The sequence below is a fragment of the Ursus maritimus genome, unplaced genomic scaffold (genome assembly GCF_017311325.1).
Source record: "Ursus maritimus isolate PB19 unplaced genomic scaffold, ASM1731132v1 scaffold_19, whole genome shotgun sequence".
In the NCBI taxonomy this organism is placed as follows: domain Eukaryota; kingdom Metazoa; phylum Chordata; class Mammalia; order Carnivora; family Ursidae; genus Ursus; species Ursus maritimus.
In genome coordinates, this window is record NW_024424341.1 from 47,552,535 (window position 1) to 47,573,043 (window position 20,509).

The window sequence follows — 20,509 nt, forward strand, 5'->3', positions numbered from 1 at the left end:
TCGCAAAGACCCGGGGTTGACGGCCCGCTCTCCAGCTGATGTTCTGGCCACTTTAACTCTGGTACTGTTGGTGCTGTCAACCCTGCGCGTCCCGGATAGCACATGCCTCGGCACCCTGCCCTCACTTCCAGTGCATAGCGTCTCTGTCCTTTGTGTTCACATGCCGCCAGCCACCGGCCGCCTGTCTCTGTCCGGTGTTCTAATGCCGCCAGCCACCTGCCACGCGCGCTCCTCCCGGTCTCAGTCTATGCCCGGTGAGCACATCGATTCCGGAGTTTCGGAGAAGCCTGGTGGCGTGCGCACTGCCCAGGGTCTCAGCCTGCTGTTTCGCGGGTGCCGACCGCGAGTCCGCCCCGCTCCTCCCGTGCAGGTGGCCCGCCAGCCGCCAGCGCCGCCCGCGCGCTCGGAGTTCCCGGCTCTCGGTCTGGATCCGTGAGCACACCGGGATTCCGGTGTTCGAGATGTCCTGGTGGCGCGCTGCGTTCACGGCTCACCGGTCTCAGTCCGCTCTCTCGCGGGTGCCCTCTGTGTGTCCTACCGCTCCCCGTGCAGGTCCGCTTCCGGCGCCTCAAACGCGGCGGTCCCTCCCCCTTCCGTTTATCTTCCGATATCCGCGCATTGCGGTTTACAGCTCCCCTCTTGGTACCTCAATACTCAGTGCTGGAGATGTTCATTTGTAGAGATCCAGATGTATCATCCTGCGTCTCAGGCTGATTCCGTGGTTATATAGGCTGGTCTGGTACCTATCCAGCTCGACTCAGGGGACCGGCTGAAAAAGGGGTCCCCTACTCCTCCGCCATCTTAACTCCTCTCTCTCCCGAGTGATGGATATTGTTGGGAGATGATTCTCTGTGGGCTTATGTTTCTCCTTGTCTTATGGATGGAGGCGTTGAGCGTTTTTCTTCTTGTCTTTCCATTGAAGTTTGTGTATAAGAACGCTTTGGAATATAGTGATAGTGCCCATGGATAGAGCACAGATTGTTTTATCATATAGGGAAGTAGAGATCTCTCCTTCCGTGGCAAAGTTCAGGTAGATAGGCTAGACGATCCTTTAAGACACTGGGTTTCGTTCGCACAGGGTCGCAAAGCTGTGATACAGACTGACCGCATGTGCGGCATCTACGTGTAGGATTTGGGCTGCGCAGCGGGCACGTGACATCAGTGTGACGAAGAAGCTCATGGTGTTTGTTGTGTCATGAGCCACGAGGTCCTGCGGACTGTGACCGGGGAGTCCTCTGTCCCCAAGCAGCATTGCTAGGTTGTTACAGGCCAACTTGTTACCTTATAGAATGTGTGGAATCGAGGAATTCTTGGCCTTCTTGAGACTATCCATAGACCTTAGTCAAAACAAAATAGGTGTTTATGGGTCATTTTGTGCTTTTGTTTGTTCATTTGTTTTGTTTTTTAGATTGTACTTAAAAGTGACATCATATGGTATGTCTTTCTCTGTCCAGCTTCTCTCACCTAGCACAACACCTTATCTAGGACTCTTCCCGTTGTCTCAACAACAAACCAAACAAGAACAACAAACCAAAAAGCAAAAATAGACCCATAAAGACTGTTTTCCACCTGCTGTTTTCCAGAGTTGAATGGGATGGAGGATGGGCAAGATGGGCAAAGGGGACTGGGAAGTACAGCCTTCCAGTTAGGGCATTAATTCGTCATGGGGATAATGGGTACAGCATAGCAAAGATGGTCGGTGGAGTTGTGATCGTGTCCTAGGGTGACGGCTGCTAGCTACAGTTGGGGTGAGCATAGGAGAACCTAGAGAGTAGTCCAATGACTGTGTGGTACACCTGAACGAATGTAACATTGAATGTCAGGTGTAGTTTAATAGAAAAGAATGGTAACTAGATACAGATATGCCTAAACGTGTATCACTTCCACTACTTTTTAAGAAGTTGCATGTAAACGAAAGCCAACCAACTCTACACATCAAGGGAATCCTATGTGTTCATGGTAGGATATAAACTTAGGAAAGTGAAGTTTTCTGTAACCCAATACTAGAGAAAGGAGAGGACATGGGAGAGAGGTGAGAGTTCCCAGGAGGAACCCAGCATTCAGAAGTGAATGCTGGAGTCCTCACAGGCTGAGCCCCCAGAAGACACCTGAAGAGAGTCATTTCTCTGAGAGCTTCTTAAGATGTTTCCCCTGCAGAGGGCTCTCTCTCCTCTCTCACCGTTAAAGTGTATGTGATAATGGCCACGTGCTCATTATGTCTTCTCTCTGTAAGGGGTTTCTTTGGGGAATACTGGTAAGTACAATGGATTTTTATGTCCATGATCCTATTAGGCAAAGTCAGATTTTAGGAGGAAGCCTGAGTGAAAAACAGAAGAGGTCCTACCATGAAACAGTGGGAACAAGTAAGGTAGAGGGAACACTTGATATTTTTGAAGGCTGTGCATTGACTGGAGTCCAAGGTAAGAAATCTAGCCTTGCAGCCACAAGCAGATTGTCCCTGCACTCCTTGTCACAGAGGGAGCTGTTTCCAAGAATATGTTAGACATGGCAGGAGGACGAAGGAAAAGAAAAAGGTGCCGCAGAAGAGTGGCTGGTGAAATTCACCCTGGAGGGGTGGAATTAACCTGACCAATGAACCAAACATTCAAGAAATAGTAAAGCAGAATCTTGAGTGCAGGTGAGACAGCAAAAGTGATACGGACAAGAAAGCATCAGAGAAAGTCTCCAGAAACAGTGACAAAACAAGACCTAGAATGGCAGTAAACACGTATCTCTGAATAATTACCTGGAGTGTATAGTACATTTTCATTCAATCAAGTCATATAAGGTGTCTGAATGCGCTAAGAAAACAAAACCAGAGCCATCTATATGCTGCAAACAAAAGCCACATTTTTATTTTATTTTTTATTTTAGTTGTTTGAGAGTGAGAGACAGAGCATACGCAGTGAAGGTCTGAGGGGGAGGGACAACCAGACTCCATGAGAGGTGGGGAGCCTGATTCAGGGCTCAGTCCCAGGATCCCAGGATCGTGACCTGAGCCAACGTGAAATGCTGAATTGACTGAGATTCGCAGATCACAAAAGTCTAATTTTACGCCTAAAGACACCTGCAGATTAAAAAAGAGGAGATGAAAATGGGTGTCCAGAGAAAGCCAGATTAACAATACTTTTATCAGACAAAGTAGACGTTTTTGTTGTAGTATCGTCTATATTCTGGTATCAGCGCTGGCGTCATAGAATGATTATGGTTGTGTTCCCTCTATTCCGCTATTTCTGACGTTTGTTTGCCTTTTTAAGTATTTGTTCGAACGGACCAATGAAGGCACGTAGTCTTGGCCTTTTCTATACTAGGGGGACATTTATTCCAAATTCAACTTTTATTTTTGTAATTGGTCTAAGAAGACTTGCTATTTCATAGTTACGAGGTTCGTATCTCAGACTTGGTAACTTCTGCTTTTTAGGAATTATCTTTCTTTCACAATTTATCTAAATTGTTTGTATATAACTGTTTATAGTAATCTGTTATTATAGTATACATTTCTGTGGTTACATGTTGTCTCATTTTTTTTCCCCATTTCTCATATTGGATTTTCAGTCTTCATTTCTTCGTAGGTAATGTCGTTAAAGCCTTGCCAGTTTTGTTTGTTATTTTGTAAAACTTGGCATTGCCTTCAATATGACTGTTTATTTTGGTGTCTGTTTATTTTTGATTTCTGTTTGAAATTTCCTCCTAGTGATTTTCGGCTAGGTTTCTTCTTTTTCTATTTCCCTGTGGTGTCATGTTCAGAAAAAAACAGTGGAGGGGCATCTGGGCAGCTCAGTCAGTGAAGTATCTGCCTTTGCCTCAGGTCATGATTCTGAAGGCAGACGCTTCACTGAATGAGCCACCCAAGCGCCTCAATCGTGCTATTTTTAAAAACGTGTCTTTATTTCCTTTAGAGAATGAAAGAGAGAGAGCTCCCAAAGACGGGGAGGGACAGTGGGAGAGAGAATCTCAGACTCCTCACTGAGCATGGAGACCAACGTGGGCTCCATCCGTCGACCACGAGATCCTGACCTGAGTTGAATTCGAGGGTCAGACCCTTAACCAGCCGAGCCACCCAGCTGCTCCCGATGGTGTCATTTTTGACACTCATTCTGTTAACGTGCAGGCTCAAATTGATAGTATTCCCTATGTTCAAATACCCTTGAATTCCCAGAAGAATCCTCACTTGTTTATGTTGTAAAATGCGGGAGTGTGCTTTTGATTCAGTTGGCTGTACTTTATTGTCGACTTTGCTGGAATCTTCCTCACTGGTGGTAGCTTGCAGCCTTTCCTTGTAGCAGCTCTGCTTTGGCTTCCATAACCTGGTAGTGCTGGTGTCACAGAGAGTGTTCTCAGCAGCTCCCTTCTCTTTGCTGCTCAGAAATGTTTGCGAAGATTTGAAGTAGTTTCTCATTATATATTTGTATGAATTATCCAGTGAAGTCTTCTGGCCCGCGAGTTTTCTTTGTTGGGCCTTTTTAAAAATTACTTTTCCATCTCCTGAGTAGTTGTCGATCAGTGGAGGTTTTTAAAAATATTTCTTCAGGATGGAGTCCTGCTTGTTATGGTTTTGGTATTTTTTGGTACCTGTTTCTTGGCATACAATTTTGTAATGTTGCTTCATATTTATTTTTATTTCTCTGGTATCAGTGATAATGTGTCTGCTTTCAAGGCTTCCGATTTTAGTCGGTCTTCCTTTTCATTCTTACTTGATTTCCTTATAGGTCTTTCAATTTTGATTTTTGTTTTTTTCTGAAAACCAAATCTGCCTATTGTTGATATTTCCCTATTTTTGCTAAATTCTATTTTGTTCATTTCTGTTTTATGTTTACATTTCCTTTCTTCTACTGGCCCGGATGGCTCGGTCAGTTAAGTCTTTGACTTCTGCTCAGATCATGATCTCAGAGTCGTGGGATTGAAGTCCGTATTGGCTCTCAGCTCTGATGAGAATGTGCTTGCCCTCTCCTTTAGGTATCCTCCCTCTCATGCTCTCCCTCTGTCTATCTGTCTGTCTCTCTCTCAAATAAGTGTTTAAACAAATTCCACCTTCTTCTGCTTGTGGGCTCATAATGGTTTTTCCTGATTCTTTGAGGGAGAGGAGAGGATTTGTGTTATATCATGACAGTACTACAGAATCATCTGTTTAGCAATGTGGTCAGTATGTTGTGTGCAAGTTTATGTGTCCATGGAGAAATGAAGTCCTGATGATTCCTTCTCAGCTGTCTTGCTGACGCTCTTTGATTGATTTTATGGTTGTATATTAGACGTCATCAGTGTATTCGTCTGAAGGTAGCAGCATGGAATGACTTGAGTTTTCTGTTATTCAATCTTTCAGCGGTATCTTCACATGGCAGCCTGAGCTTCCAGCCAGAGCCGTGCAAAGAAGCTTCATTTCAAAATGTGTTAGTGGGTCATTATCAACATAGCGTCCTTGAGAAGTTACACTTAACAATAGACTGGGATCATGATTGTAATGGATATGTCCAAATTGAGAGTACTGCCCATAACAAGACTCTTACTGCCCAAGATGGTGAGGGATATGAAACATTTTGTAAACCCTTCCTTTTGAAGTCCGCTGTTTCCGCAATGCAGGGTGTGTGTGTAAGCAAAAGCTCCAATCAACTCTTCAAACGTACATATGCGTGGAAGGAGAATGTGGAAAATCTGGAAAATTACCTAGTCCATGCTGAAAATAATGATTTGAACAGTGTTGAAGAGAGGACTGGATTGGCCTTTCAGTCAAATATTTCTGAACTTCAGAGATTTCAAAATGAAGAAACAACTGCTACGTGGGGTCCACTTGAGAAGTCCTTCACCGAGAACTCAACCCTAGAAAATTATCAGAGCATTTTCAGTGGAGGCGGAGTTGCTCCAGGCAGTGAGTGTGAGAAAACGTTTGATCAAGGCTCAAATGTTAATAAAGATCTGAGGACTCATTTTCGAGAGAACCATTTCGAACATATTAAGTGTGTGGAATTCATCGATGCAAGATCCAACGATATAAATCACACTATGCATACAAGGGAGAATCTCTATAAAGGTAACGAATGTGAACGAGATTTTAACCAGTCCTCCAGCGTGAGCGATCATCAGAGAATTCATGTGGGAAAGAAACCATACGGATATGATAAGCCTGGGAACGTGTGTAGTGAGTCATCAAGAACACGTATACGTAAGACAATGTGTAGTGGAGAGAAACCTTACCAATGTATAGAATGCGGCAAGGCCTTTATCCAGAAATCACACCTTAGAAACCATCACAGAATTCATACTGGAGAGAAACCTTACAAATGTAAAGAATGTGGCAAGGCCTTTATCCAGAAATCACACCTTACTACCCATCACAGAATTCATAGTGGAGAGAAACCTTACAAATGTAAAGAATGTGGCAAGGCCTTTATCCAGAAATCACACCTTACTACCCATCACAGAATTCATAGTGGAGAGAAACCTTACAAATGTAAAGAATGTGGCAAGGCCTTTAAAGAGCTCTCAAAGCTTACTCAGCATATAAATACTCATACTCGAGAGAAAATGTATAAATGTAAAGAATGTGGCAAGGTCTTTTTCCACAAAAAAAACCTGACTACACATCACAGAATTCATACTGTAGAGACATATTACAAATGTAAAGAATGTGGCAAAATCTTTAAACAGCTCCCAAACCTTACTCAGCATATAAATACTCATACTCACGAGAAAATGTATAAATGTAAAGAAGGTGGCAAGGCCTTTTTCCACAAAACAAACATCACGACACATCACAGAATTCATACTGGAGAGAGACCTTACAAATGTAAAGAATGTGGCAAGGCCCTTAAGCATAAAGGAAACCTTAAAAGGCATGAGAGAATTCATACTGGAGAGAAACCTTACAAATGTAAAGAATGCGGTAAGGCCTTTTTTCACAAAGCAAACCTCACTACACATCACAGAATTCATACTGGAGAGAAACCTTACAAATGTAAAGAATGCGGCAAAGCCTTTCAGTACAAATCATCCATTAAAATCCATGAGAGAATTCATACTGGAGAGACACCTTATAAATGTAAAGAATGTGGCAAAACCTTTAAACAGCACTCAAACCTTAATCAGCATATAAACACTCATAGTCGAGAGAAAATATATAAATGTAAAGAATGTGGCAAGGCCTTTTCCCACAAAACATACCTCACTACACATCACAGAATTCATACTGGAGAGAAATCTTACCAATGTAAAGAATGTGGCAAAACCTTTCAGCACAAATCGTACCTTAACATCCATGAGAGAATTCACACTGGAGAGACACCTTACAGATGTAAAGAATGTGGCAAAACCTTTAACCAGCTCCCAAAACTTACTGAGCATGTAAATACTCATACTGGAGAGAAGATGTATAAATGTAATGAATGTGGCAAGGCCTTTTCCTACAAATCAAGCCTCACTACACATCACAGAATTCATACTGGAGAGAAAACTTACAAATGTATAGAATGCGGTAAGGCCTTTTTCTACAAAACAAACCTCATTAGGCATCACAGAATTCATACTGGAGAGACACCTTACAAATGTAAGGAATGTGGCAAATCCTTTAAACAGCCCTCAAACCTTACTCAGCATATAAATACTCATACTGGAGAGAAAATGTATAAATGTAAAGAATGTGGCAAGGCCTTTTCCTACAAATCAAGCCTCACTACACATCACAGAATTCATACTGGAGAGAAATCTTACAAATGTACAGAATGTGGCAAGACCTTTAAGCAGAAATCATGCCTTTCCGTACATTTCAGAATTCATAATGGGGCTAGTGTTAATAAATTTGAAGACTGTGAGAGAATTTGGGAGGACTGTTGAGCCCTAACTCCACATCAGCATCATAGAGTTCATACTGAGGGAAAATACTACAAATGAAAGAATGTGACAGACCTCTAGCTGGAAGTCATAACTTGCTGAATCTCATCATTAATCATACTGGAGCTAAACTGTAAGACATCAAGAAAGCGGCAAAGCCTCTTAGTGGAATTCAATCCTTTTTTTGTATCAAAAATGCAGTCTTGGTTCAAGATGTACAACGATAATGAGGAAAGACGTTGTCTTATTTTAGAAATCATCATCAGAGAGTTCAGAGAAGAAAAGTGACTTGAAGGATAGACTATGTAGAAAGATAGAAACGTATTTAATTGACATCAAATGTCCGATATATGTCATAGAATTCACAGTAGAAAGCAGTACATGAGTTACTCACTTCAGATATCACCTCAGAAGGCATAATACAAGGTTAGTCAGTTAGACAATGTGTATGCTATTCTACTTCAACAGATGGAAGGGAGGGATATTTGCATGGGTGTAATTTCAGTGTGCATGCATTTCCATTGACCATATATGAGATTTGTGACTTTGGAATGTCACTGTGTTTCTACTCTCTCAACTTTTCAGAAAATTCAGGTTTTCCTGGTGGTTTTGTGAAAGTACGTAGGTGATTGTTGGGTCAAGGATAAGAGATGCCCTTCTTGCTTAGGTGGGATCTGTGCATATCTCTCTTGCATGGAAGATGAAGGACAAAAGAACATACAGTATATGAAAGAAATCTAAATGGATATTCTATTTGTGCTTCTGACATTGAATAGGTCATCATGAAGTGGGTGGTGAGAACGTCATTCTTCATTTATTAGAAGTAAAACAATTTGTGACTATTACATGTTAAATGTGTTACTAATTGGTCTTTAGGGAAAAGAGATGGCTGTACAGTCAACTGTGATTCATGTTCATAATAGTAATCGTGGGAAAGTATGAATTGATGTGGTGGAAATGAAGAAATCTTCATACATATCAGAGAACAGCTATGTTTTTCGTAAAATGAGATACGGTTGTACAGCCACTTTTTCAAAGAGTTGCCGGAGTTGTGAAAGTGTTTTAGTATGCAAAATGAAGCTGGTAAGAAGGTCAAATAGACTCCTAGATGATGTCTTCCTTAAGCCTCATGGTACTCAGAAAATGAAAAATGTAGTAGTAGATACAGAATGGGGAGGGAGAAAATAATCTAAGTATACCCTTTCAGAAAATCATCAATTCACAAAGATAGCCAATGAATAAGAAAGAGTCAAATAATTCTACACAGCCAGAAAACATAAGAATGACAGCAGTAACTTCATACTTGTGTTTTCCTTGCTTTACCTATAAAGGGACTAAGTTCTCCAAGCCAAAGATACAGATTGCCTGAATGGAAAGAAATACAAGACCCAACGTTATACACTCATCAAGAGACTCATGTCATTTTTAAAAAAGCTATTATTATTATTATTTCATTGAGAAAGAACAGAGAAAACGAGAGAGCCTGAGAGGGGCCAGGGTCAGAGGGAGAAGCAGACTCCCTGATGAGCTTGGAGCCCGATATTGGACTCCATCTGGGGACTCCTGGATCATGACCTGAGCCGAAGGCAGACACTTAATCGACTGAGACACCCAAGCGCCTTCACTTCAGCTATAAGAACACAATCAGACTGAAAGTGCAGGTGTGGAAAAAGATATTCTATGCAAAGGGAATCCAAAAGAAAGCAGGATAGCCATGCTTGCATCAGTCAACTTAAACTTTAACCAGAGAGAGTAGTAGAACATGGCAAAGGCCATTGTAAAATTAGGGGCTGACTTTCTGCAGCGTTTTTAATTATATGGTGTTTGGCAGAATGTCAAAAAGGATTTTCGCCCATTTTGGTTTTGGAAGTACAGGATGAGGAGGATGATGTCACTTGGTGGTACTTACCATGTTCAAAAGCAACACCTATTTCATAAATCTTGGTGGTGACAGTCCACTTACCTCAAAACAACTAGATACTTTCAGAACCACTTCTCTGTCTAGAATTTCTCGAGTTGGAAAAAACAGCAGTGGACAACAACTTGAGAGAGACCTATTGCTTTCAGATTCTGACGTGTGTGGAAAAACAGGTGCAGTGAAAATCTTGGCAATTGACTGTACCAAGTAGCCAGTAGTTTCTCAGACATAACCCATCCAGGCTCATAAATGTGTCCCACAGTATTCGATTGTCTACCGTCTTGCTATGAAACATTGCATAGTGATGCAGTGGGGGAAGGTGAAGCCACAGGGATTAGCGGAGTGCACAGAGTGTGGGGTTTGGGGGAACAGCCACAGGGGAAGAGGACAGAACTTGTGTTAGTTTTCTAGGGCTCCTGGAACAAATTAGCACAACTGGGGGGGCTAAACGAGCCCCCACATTCTGGTTCTCACTTCTGGAAGTTCTTAGGTGGCTGAGGTCATGCTGTTGGCAGAGCCACACTTTATCTGTGCAATGGAGTCTTTCCTCTTTCTGACTTCTGGGCACTGTCAGCTCTCCTTGATCTTCCTCGGCTGGATCTCTGTCTCTGGCTTCATCAGCACACAGTGTTGTGTGTGTGTCTAAATTCCCTCGTCTCAGTAGGACTGCAGTCATTGAATTCGGGTTTACCTGAATCCAGTATGACCTCATTTTAGCTTGACTACATCTGCAAAGATCTTATTGCCGAAGGAGGTTACAGTTACGGGTACTGAGGAAGAAGAGGTGAGCATGTTTATCTGAGGCTTTCTTTGTAACCCACAACAGGGCTGGAAGGCAGTAGGGAGTTAACTGTCACTGAGGGATTAAAGTGCACTACAGGTTTGAAGGTTGGGGGTGGGTGTATGCAGGGATATTAAGGCGATGAGGCATATATGTGTTGAGAGAATGAAAGGGTGGAGGAAAAATGGAGGGGAAGGGGATAATGGGTGATGAATTACTTGGCAAAAAGGAGATCAAAGGCACTGGTGGGTAAAAGGCAGACAAAGCTTATTGCCTAGGAATGGTGAAAGAACATAGGGGTGGGGGGGGCGCTTGGGTGTCTCACTCATGAAGCATTTGCCTTCGGGTGATGTCGTATCCGGCGTCTGGGATCGAGCCCACATCAGGTACCTCGCTTCTTACTCTCCCATTCCCCTGCTTGTTTTCCCTCACTCGCTGGGTGTCTCTATCTCTGTCAAATAAATAAATAAAATCTTTGAAAAAAAAAAAAAGAACATCGGAGTGGAAGGGGGATAGTTGCTTGTGAATGGAGGCGTGGGGTGTCCAGTGGTCTGAGCAGAGATGAATGGTGGGGGAAAATTTGATGCCTGGGGAACATAATGGACACAGGGTTTAATGTGGGTGGAGGGGATGTTCACAGCTGGGAGAGGGTGCGCATCAATAGGCTTAAGGGCCCATGGGAAAAAGGGAGCATAGGGTTGAGCATAATGGGTGTGGGGCCATGAGGAAACTAAGGTGTCCTGGTAAATGATGGCTGAGATACTGAGGGCAGTGGATATAAAAGACACAATAAATGGGCTGAAGTTATTAGAATGATGGGGTGGAGGGGAGATAAATGACCACGGATGAGGAGGAAAGAATGGAATATTCCAGGACAATGGATTTTGGACTAAGGGCTCTAGAATTAGGTGAAGAGGGGTTTACTGGTGTAAAAGTCTAAAATGCACAATATGAATGTGGAAGAGCATGAGGAAGCCTAGAGGGGTCATTGGAGGCAGAGTGCTAGGGTTCATGGATATCCACAGATTGTGGAGATTCAGGTCACCATGTGGCATAGAGGCAGAGGGCGAGGACGGGTAGAGCTCTGGGTGATGGAGTTCCAGGAGGTCACTCATTCATTCATTCTCACTAATTCCCTGATTTGTATTTGATTCACAATTCACTGCTGTTTGTAATTTCAGTTCATGAGGCAATAACCAGACTTACATAAAATACTCAGTGAGCTTTTTGATGGAATACACAGGTAAAAGTGTGAGTCAACAATGAGAGTTGATGTTTTCTCTCTCTGGGGATACTGTTGACAATGTGTGACCATGGAGAGGATACGTATCAACAGGGAGAAGGTGATGGTTGCCCTTAACAGTCTCAGGAGTCCTTGAGGTAGATTCCCTGCTACAGGGTACACAGACGGTCCAATCCCTCATGAAACCTTGATTTTGACCTTGTTGGACCCTAAACAGAAAACTTAGCCAAGCATATAAAGAATAGAGTGTTCTTTATTAGCTCCTAAGTGTGTGAAAATTGGTTACGGTAGAGAGAGAAAACATCTACACATAGGCATAACTTGAACTGTAAAATAAAAATGAGACAATACAAACTTGGAAAATAGTTAAATAAAATAAAAATCCCCCTTAGTAGTCCCCAGCAGTGATCGCTTGATCCTTAGACCTAACAGCTGGTCAGTTTGAGGTGTACCCTCCTCCTCCTTCAATTTCAGAGTAGATGTGAAATTCCATTTGGAATTGTCTAACACATAGGCACTAAAATACTCTGGTGTTGCTTCAGTGTCGGTAAATATTGTCACATACTTCATTGAATTGTTTTCCTAAACCAATGCTATATGATGGCAGTGTTTTCCTATTAGTACAAATGGATTTACTGCATTCCCAAAACATTTCCCGTGGTAATTGTCAATAGGACACCCTTGCAGAAACGCCCCTTGTTGATGCACATACGTAGTTAAATGCATCTGTCTCTGGTTAGGACCCACATCATGAAATGTCGATGTTTGATTTGTACACAGCTGACTTAACTGTGTGGTTCTGGGACATGAGATTGTTGCACCGTCATGATTTTTTTTTTTTTTTTAAGAATGTTTATTTGAGAGAGAGCAGGATTAGGTGGGAGGGTCAGAGATGGAGGGGGAAACAGACTTGCTGATGAGCTGGGAGCCAGAAGCGGGTCTCGAATCCAGAACCACAACATCCTGACCTGAGCCCAAGACAGAGGTCTACCAAGTGAGCCACCCCAGCACCCTGTGACTGCGTTCTTACAGTGAGGGGACCATTGTTGACCTAGCCTTGTAAATCAAATACCAAAACAAAACTAAGAAAGGTAGTATCCTACCAACTGTGTTTCCACTGTTAAAGCAATGACAGGGAGGCCATTAGACAAAGCAATGACAGGGAGGCCATTAGACTCCCGTGACTCTACTGTCTGTAGTGTCTGCAAGCAGCCCACATATTCAGTCAATGTGCTAGAATGGAGGAAAAGGAACTCAACCGATCCAGTCAACTAGGCCTTCCAGAAAGAGGCATCTGCTTCAGGTGCAGCCCAGCAGATACTGGCCTTGCTTTCCTTCCGTAGTGTGTCTGTGAACACCTCACTGCAACCTCCCCCACGAGGAGCATTCCTAACCGTTTGAAGAAACAATTCGCTGGTCAAAGTAAGTCTTCAAAATTTGAAGGTACGTCCGTTCATCTGTTACCAGCACACAGGACCACGTTTCATCTTGAGCACTTTCTCCTGTGGCCTAAACATCGTCCCTACGGTGTAAGAGAGTGGAAGACTCAACGTTACAGGTTTCCCTGTCCCGCTCCTCCCACTTGTGCACATGCGCACAGCACACCACTGCGACTCTCTGACCAGCAAGCCCAGGCCTCACCGTTGGTGATGATCGCTCACTGCGCGTGGGCAGGAATGTATCCACCGAGTGCTGCCCATGCGCACGAAGGACTTGTGACACACACAGCCCTTTTCAGGGCCGCAGTCGGCCATCTTGTGCTCTTCCCTTCACCACCTCAGGTCTCCGGAGGACCGCCTCCAGTAGCGTCTCAACCAAACCCAGGCATCTGAGTTCCCAGTTTAGACAAGCTGGGGCCAGAGGCTGTGGACAGACTAGTCGTCCCACTGAGCGACATTTTTATCACACCCAGAGTTCTGGATGGCTTTTCCGGTTTCTGCCTTTCCTGTTACCCAAGCTTTGCACGTGGGGAGGAGGAGAACGCAGGTGAGCCAGCCCTTCACGGTCCTGAGTCAGGCACCTGTGTTCATGCAGAGGACCCCAGAGCAGGTGGGGATCAGGGACTGGACATCCACCATCACGCTGTGGAATAGGAACTCACAAGGCGCCCATCAGTCCCACCTCTGCAGAGGACCTTCTGAGGTCCCCGGGTTCCTGTTCCAGACTTTGGGCCCTAATATTGTGGGCACAGAGCTCAGCTACTCCAGAATTCCCACTGGGAATAGTCCCTCTGGTAAAGGCGGCTTCCACCGCCTCAGACAGATTTGTCAGTTCAAATAATGTGGAAAATGACCTCAGACCACAGAACTGCCCTCCAGGGCTCCACTGCCAATTCCTGATCCTCCCTCCGCAGAACAGTCTAGAGAACAGAGTTCGTTTTCTGGGGGGCCCGAGTTGGCATTCCCACTATCCTGAGGTTCAGACTCGGATCAAAGAGAAGAAAATACTTAGAACTTCATTTTCAGTTTTGCCTTTCTAGTTAAAACAGTGCTTCCAAGAGAACACAGAGCACCCCACCTTCCATTCTTGGGATATGCCCTGATAGTCCACATGAAAATTCACCAAATACATACATGCAGATGATGGATGCATCAGATTTCCCTCAGAGTCTCTCACCCACTCTTCTCACTCCCAGTCTGTTCCCATAGGGATTCAGTTAACCGGGAAGGTGAGACTTAGGCTGGGCCATCAGGTAGAGCATGGATCTTTCCTGATGGAGCCTTATCCTCAGATGCAGGATATGTGTCTGCTGTTTCCTGTCCCTGAGCAGGGCTCCCTGAAGTAAGATGCCTCTACTCCAGTGAGTACAGGTTACAACTAGCTGTGCTTGTGGTCATGACTGTAGGTGTTTCAGTGGGTCTTAGCCTTGCACTGTGAATGGTCTTCTTCCCTCCTGAGTTTGCAGTAACGCAGGACGTAGTGTGGTAAGTTTGAATCACTATTCCTGTTGTTACTTAGAGATTCTGCAGTGAATGTGAGGGGCACCAGGTTCTTGAAGGAGCAACAAATTTGTTAACCATGTTTGTGGAGCCGTCTTCACAACCCACACCCAAGTACATGTTTGACCAATGTAATATCTGATACTGAAATACACATTCAAATGTATTTTGAACATCTCATTCCGTCAGGAGACAATGTTACACTGCTGGTTAGATTCTGACCTTATCTCCTGGGACCATATATGCATCAAAATTATATGGATAATCATATAGTATTATAATAGGACTCATCGTATGTCTATGGTTTATTATTTACTGCTGGCATAGCTTCTCTATCTTACAGTTTTAGCTACAATTGACTGGCTTGTCATTGTACATAACCCTCTGTGAGGCATGAATATATACACGGTTGACATGGAGAAAAACAATTCAGTTTTCTCATGAGATGAGAAAGGTTTGGAATTCCTCCAGGATACACGGAAGAGCCTGAATGCACAGTGACTGTCACTCAAGAGAAAAAAGGGGCTGGCATTTGGGAAGTACGCATGAAGCCCGAGTTGTTCACTTCCCTCACACAGTCTAATGGAAAGAGAACAATTCCAGTGATTTTACAAAGGGTCTAAAAAGTCCCAAAGGTGCTCCCAAGGAGAAGAGTGCTTGGGGTCATAGCTGTGATCTCAGAGAAGATTTAGGGGAGATATTTGTCCAGGAGAGGGTTGACCCTTCGGCCTTCGCACCCACAGAGTAACAACCATAATGAGCCCTAAACACAAAAGTTCTGTGGCACGTCTGAATTCTGTACAGAGGAAGTCTGTGTGTTCCTCACCGCGTGTATCAGAACAGGATCCGAAGTCTATAATGTTTGTGAAGTATTAGTGGTTCTTCTTGTCTCGTACCTACGTAGGGACTGTGATATTTACCAGCTCAGGTAGAATCTGGCACAGGATGCTGGAGGGGCCGATGCAATGTGGGATAGGAGCTTCATGCTTCGCCCACCTGGAGTCCTACGACTGACGGTAATGGCCTAGAAGCCACTCACAGGGCCAAGGTTGCCAGTGGAAACACCTCTGGACTCTCAGTGAAGCTTGAAAAGTCTCTATCCAGACCATGGAGAAAATGTTTCAAGCCACCAGCCGCCTAGGTATCTGGGATTCCGCTTAGAAACTATGACCTACGGGTGGCCACATTGGAATGACCGAGATAAAGCTCTCAAACTCACGCAGGTTCCTTTTGTGTAAAGGGAAAAAAAATGATGACATAATATTTAGAATCCTGCAAGTTTCCACGGAAAATCCGGACCATATTACTATTGTAAAAGTGGTGCAGGCTTAGTCCATTCCGCTGTGACTCTCTGGTATTTATTTGGATTTCTTTTGTCATTACCTAGATTGCCACTTCGTTTTACACATTTCACGATTTTATGCTGTATGAACTGCACTCCGGCGGCTCCTTGTAGACATGAAGGAGGTGCTGAGCAGGGTATGATGGTGCCCAGGGCGAGCTCGTGCCGGAGAGTTTGGCCGCAAGGCCTTCTAAGGAACAAATGCGTCATCTGTAGATATACGAAAGGACGATGTGATTCATCAGTGACCCAGGCTAAAGGTGCCTTGCTACATATGAAGCCGACTAAGTTGGCTGGAAGGGCATTGGCAGGACTTCAAAGGACTTTGACAAGGTGTTCTAGGTGTATTCTGTTACTGCAACTGCAAGGGTCTCATTGTTTTGTGAGGCTGATGATACACCATCAATAAGTGAGATGGGGGAACTCTATCCGGAAGAGCACGAATGACTCAGAATAACTCTGGACCATATAGGCTTGCCTGCCTGCTTGGCAAACTATTGTTGGACACACATTTGCTCTCCTTTCTCCTGTGCGTATCCTTGCCCCTTTCTGAAATGCTAAATCCCCAACCCCTTCTTAAGTCACAGTGGCCTGTAGGCATCAGTTGCCTGTCCTTGAGCCTCATGTCTCTGAGTCTCCCCTAAGTAAGACATCACTTTCTTTTTCCCTTGTGAATCTGTCTTATGTCCACTTACGTATTAGAGTGGCCAAGGAATTGAGAATGGAGGAAGAAAAACATGTTCCTCTTCTTCACATTCTGCTGTGAAAACCTGACCTCCCTGCTTCGGAGCCAAAATAGAACGTGAAGCTGGAGCTGGGGATCAAGAGGAACAACAGGTTAATTACTTCGCCAGCAAGAGAGGCTGCAGCAGGTCAGGGCTTTCAAAACTGCAAGCCCCCCAGAGGCAGGGGTGGGGTATTTGTCGTGAAATCCCTACAGGATCTAGCTGGTTCCACCCGGAATTGTGTCTGTGCTGCTAGCTGTGTCCATCGCCTTTTCAGGGTGGGACCCGGTGCTGGAAAGGAAAGGCTAGGAGGCGATAGCGGAAGGTTGGAGAAGAGAGGGAAAAGGATCCCTAGTTTAATATCAAGGCTTGCTGATGTTTTAATGTGACCATTTTGATTTTTGTTCAGCTTTATGTGTTTACATGGTTTCAGTTCAGTCACCAGGACAGCTGTAGGAAGACCGCTTCATTTTTTGCCGAGAGAAAGACCCTGTATTTTCTAGAATGGGAAAGATAAAGAGAAAGGTTCACACCAGACTTCAGGGAGCTTGTTGAGGAATTAGAATGCTCATGTATTGCTGATGGGAGTGAACAACGTACATTCCCTTTGGAAAAGTCTGTGGCAGTTAGTTATGAAAAGTACACATTTACCTACTGACAGAGCATATGTTGTCACCCCAACATATGTCTCAATAGCATAAGGATCCTTTCACCTGGTATTTCAAAGAAAGAGCAGATAAGTACAGAAGCTGTGGCCCTGAGCATTTCTAGTACGACTGACTGGGAATGTCTTGGGGGGAGGGAAGGGCAGGACGGGTGTTATGTCAGATCAATCCAAACTTGGTACAGTTACCAGTAATGAAATCCCTTCTACAGGAAGAGGTCAAGGGTCAAAACATTCTGGGGGGCGTTGGAGGAGAATCCCCTTCTAAGTCAGTTATATTTACAGAAAAATGTCTTTGAACCCAAGGACCCACACCAATTTTTATAGGTTCATATTCTCTAAAAGAGCATTTGTAAATTCTAGAAACCCCCACTAGTCCATGCTGAAAATAATCACTGAAAGCATTTTATTTATTTATTTATTTATTTTTTATTTTCTCGCCATTTTATTAGGACAGTTTTCAAACGTACAGGAAAATCGCACCGAACACCTACTTTATACCATTTTAGCTCCTGGAATTTTTATCCTTCTGAGTCTTAGGCTGCAAAGTGTTAAGAGCCTGGCAGAAAGACTTCTTCTTCTCTGTTCTAAGCCATGAAAGACTCTGACATTTACTTCCTGTTCACATACAAGACCACAGTTTCTGATCTCCTTCTGCATGGATCCCTAAATCTGCTTTTTCCCCTCTCATTCAAACTTGAAATATTCTTAAAGCATTGATGCAGAGTCTCCCTTTTAAATCTTAAGTCTGAGATTGTTACCTTTATTTTTTAATTTTTCATTTTATTTTATTTATTTATTTTTTAAAGATTTTATTTATTTATTCGACATAGAGACAGCCAGCGAGAGAGGGAACAGAAGCAGGGGGAGTGGGAGAGGAAGTAGCAGGCTCATAGTGGAGGAGCCTGATGTGGGGCTCGATCCCACAACGCCGGGATCACGCCCTGAGCCGAAGGCAGATGCCCAACCCCTGCGCCACCCAGGCGCCCCCTGAGATTTTTACCTTTAGAAAGATTTGATCTCTGGACTTTTGTTTGCAACCTGACCTTTTTTTTTTTTTTTTTAAGTTTCTTTATTTTAGAGAGAGAAAGCACGAGCTGGAGGGGCAGAGGGAGAGGGAGAGCGAATCTCCAGCAGACTCCACACCTGGTGCAGAGCCCAACGCAGGGCTCAGCCCCACAACCCCAAGGTCATGACCTGAGCCAAACCAAGAGTCAGAGACCTAACCAACTGTGCCACCCAGTCGCCCCCTGACCTTTTTTCATCCAAGTGGTGTTTTGAACTCCACCTCAACTTCCCTGGGATGTGCGGATTCATATCCTAACATGTGGGACCTCCATTTATTTCTTAATGAAGTGTGAAAATTAGTACTGTTGAGTCTACGGAATAACAACTGCCAAGCAAAAGAAAGCTGTAATGCATGAAATGCTGGAGGCAAAAAAAAAAAAAAAGAGGCCCATTAAAAAGAAACTATGCTTAGAGCTCCTGGCTGGCTCAGTTGGTAGAGCATGAGACTCTTGATCTCAGGGTCAGGGGTTTGAGCCCCACACTGGGCATAGACATTACTTTAGAAATAAATAAAAATTTTAAAAAAGAAGACATACTTTAACATCTACCTTAACATCTACCTATATTTAAAAATTTTAGGTTAAACACTGTGTGTTACTTAAAAAGAATTTTTTAAAAAAAATTCATTTATTTGACAGAGAAAGAGAAAGCGCACAAGCAGGGGGAGAGGCAGAGGGAGAGGGAGAAGCAGACTCCCCGCTGAGCAGGGATCCCTACATGGGGCTCGATCCCAGGAGCCCGATATCATGACTTAAGCCGAAGGCAGACTCTTAACCGACTGAGCCACCCAGGCACCACTTAAAAAGAATTTTAAAAGAGGGGAAAAGATTGCAGAACCGGTCATTTTCAGTGTAAGTTGTATTAACTATTATCTTCAATTTTAACTATAGTTTTTAGATGGAAGATTCATATAGTACAGTAGCAAAGAGTGGGAGTTTGGAAATGAGGGTAAATGGGTCCAAACCAGCACTAATACTTTGTTGCTATGTCACCGTGGGAAATTCTTGAACCTCTCTGCGTGTCAGTTATCTCATCTGTAAAATGGGGATATGTTGGTTTGAGACCTTGGGAGCTTCCCCGGGGTGAAATTCAAAACTACCCCCCATACACAGAAAGGAAGGAAGGTGAGGCCACGAAGAGTCAGATGGTCCACCTGGATAGCTGGCAGGTGTAATAAACAAGGAAATTTATAGATGGCTGCAAGACGAGTAGATCTCCATACCTGACTGCCAGAACCTTAAAAAGTTTTTATGGAGGCCTGAACAGGGTTCAGTCCTGTGTATTTCCAGATGGTCTCGGTAACACCTTACTCTTTCAAGGCTGTGCCCTTGGAACGGCTCCCACTGTGAAAATGCTTGCACATATCAAGGACAAAGGAGGTGGCAAGGAGTCTCCAGTTGCTCGGGGGACCAGCTCTTGGGTCAGATAGCAGTCATGTCCTCTCCGTAACCTCCCCCAACAGGAAAATCATAATGACCACTTCCCACTGTCAGGAGGATCAAATGAGATAATGTTTATAATGCACTTAGCACAGAGCCTGGCACACTTTAAGTGCCTAAATAGTGCTGAATGATTGTCACAAAAGGACATAAGCGGATGGTGCCCGACAATGTGGGAGAAGGTTATTCCGGGCTCACCAGTCAGTTCTTGCTTGTGTATATTGCTTTGTAAATTGCAGATGATGGTGGTGTATACGCCACGTTCCTCCCCATGGGAATGTATGGCGGAATGGCTTTTGAACCCTTGCAAACCACCTGGTATTTTCTCCTTTGAAAAGGATTCCAAGCAATTGCTCCCAACCATCCATCCACCTTAGACAGCATTTTCCCACTAGCAGTGATTTGGTTTTGTTTTTTCTTCTTTTTACTCGGTTGGAAAATGGATAGTGACATTTCAGTGTGGTTAGATGTATAAAAATATTGCTTTCAACCAACTGTAATTAATTGAGGGAGACACAAAGACAAGGAGACTTTTGAAAAAGTGTGGAGCTTTTGTTGTGGAGCAGTTG

General features: G+C 43.9%; 2 protein-coding genes across 4 annotated transcripts in view; one reads left to right on the forward strand and one right to left on the reverse strand.

The window, feature by feature from the left end:
• The window catches only part of LOC103672925 (zinc finger protein 160-like), a 100,893-nt gene extending 89,977 nt beyond the window's left edge, over window positions 1–10,916 (forward strand). For all 3 annotated transcript variants that reach the window (XM_040632916.1, XM_040632915.1, XM_040632914.1), the window contains exon 8: window positions 5,321–10,916. In XM_040632916.1, coding sequence (XP_040488850.1) covers window positions 5,321–7,824 — 2,504 coding nt within the window. In that variant the 3' untranslated portion in view covers window positions 7,825–10,916. The remainder of the gene's footprint in view (window positions 1–5,320) is intronic.
• The window catches only part of LOC103657337 (zinc finger protein 91-like), a 686,132-nt gene that overhangs the window by 364,756 nt on the left and 300,867 nt on the right, over window positions 1–20,509 (reverse strand). The gene's annotated exons all lie outside the window — the stretch shown is intronic.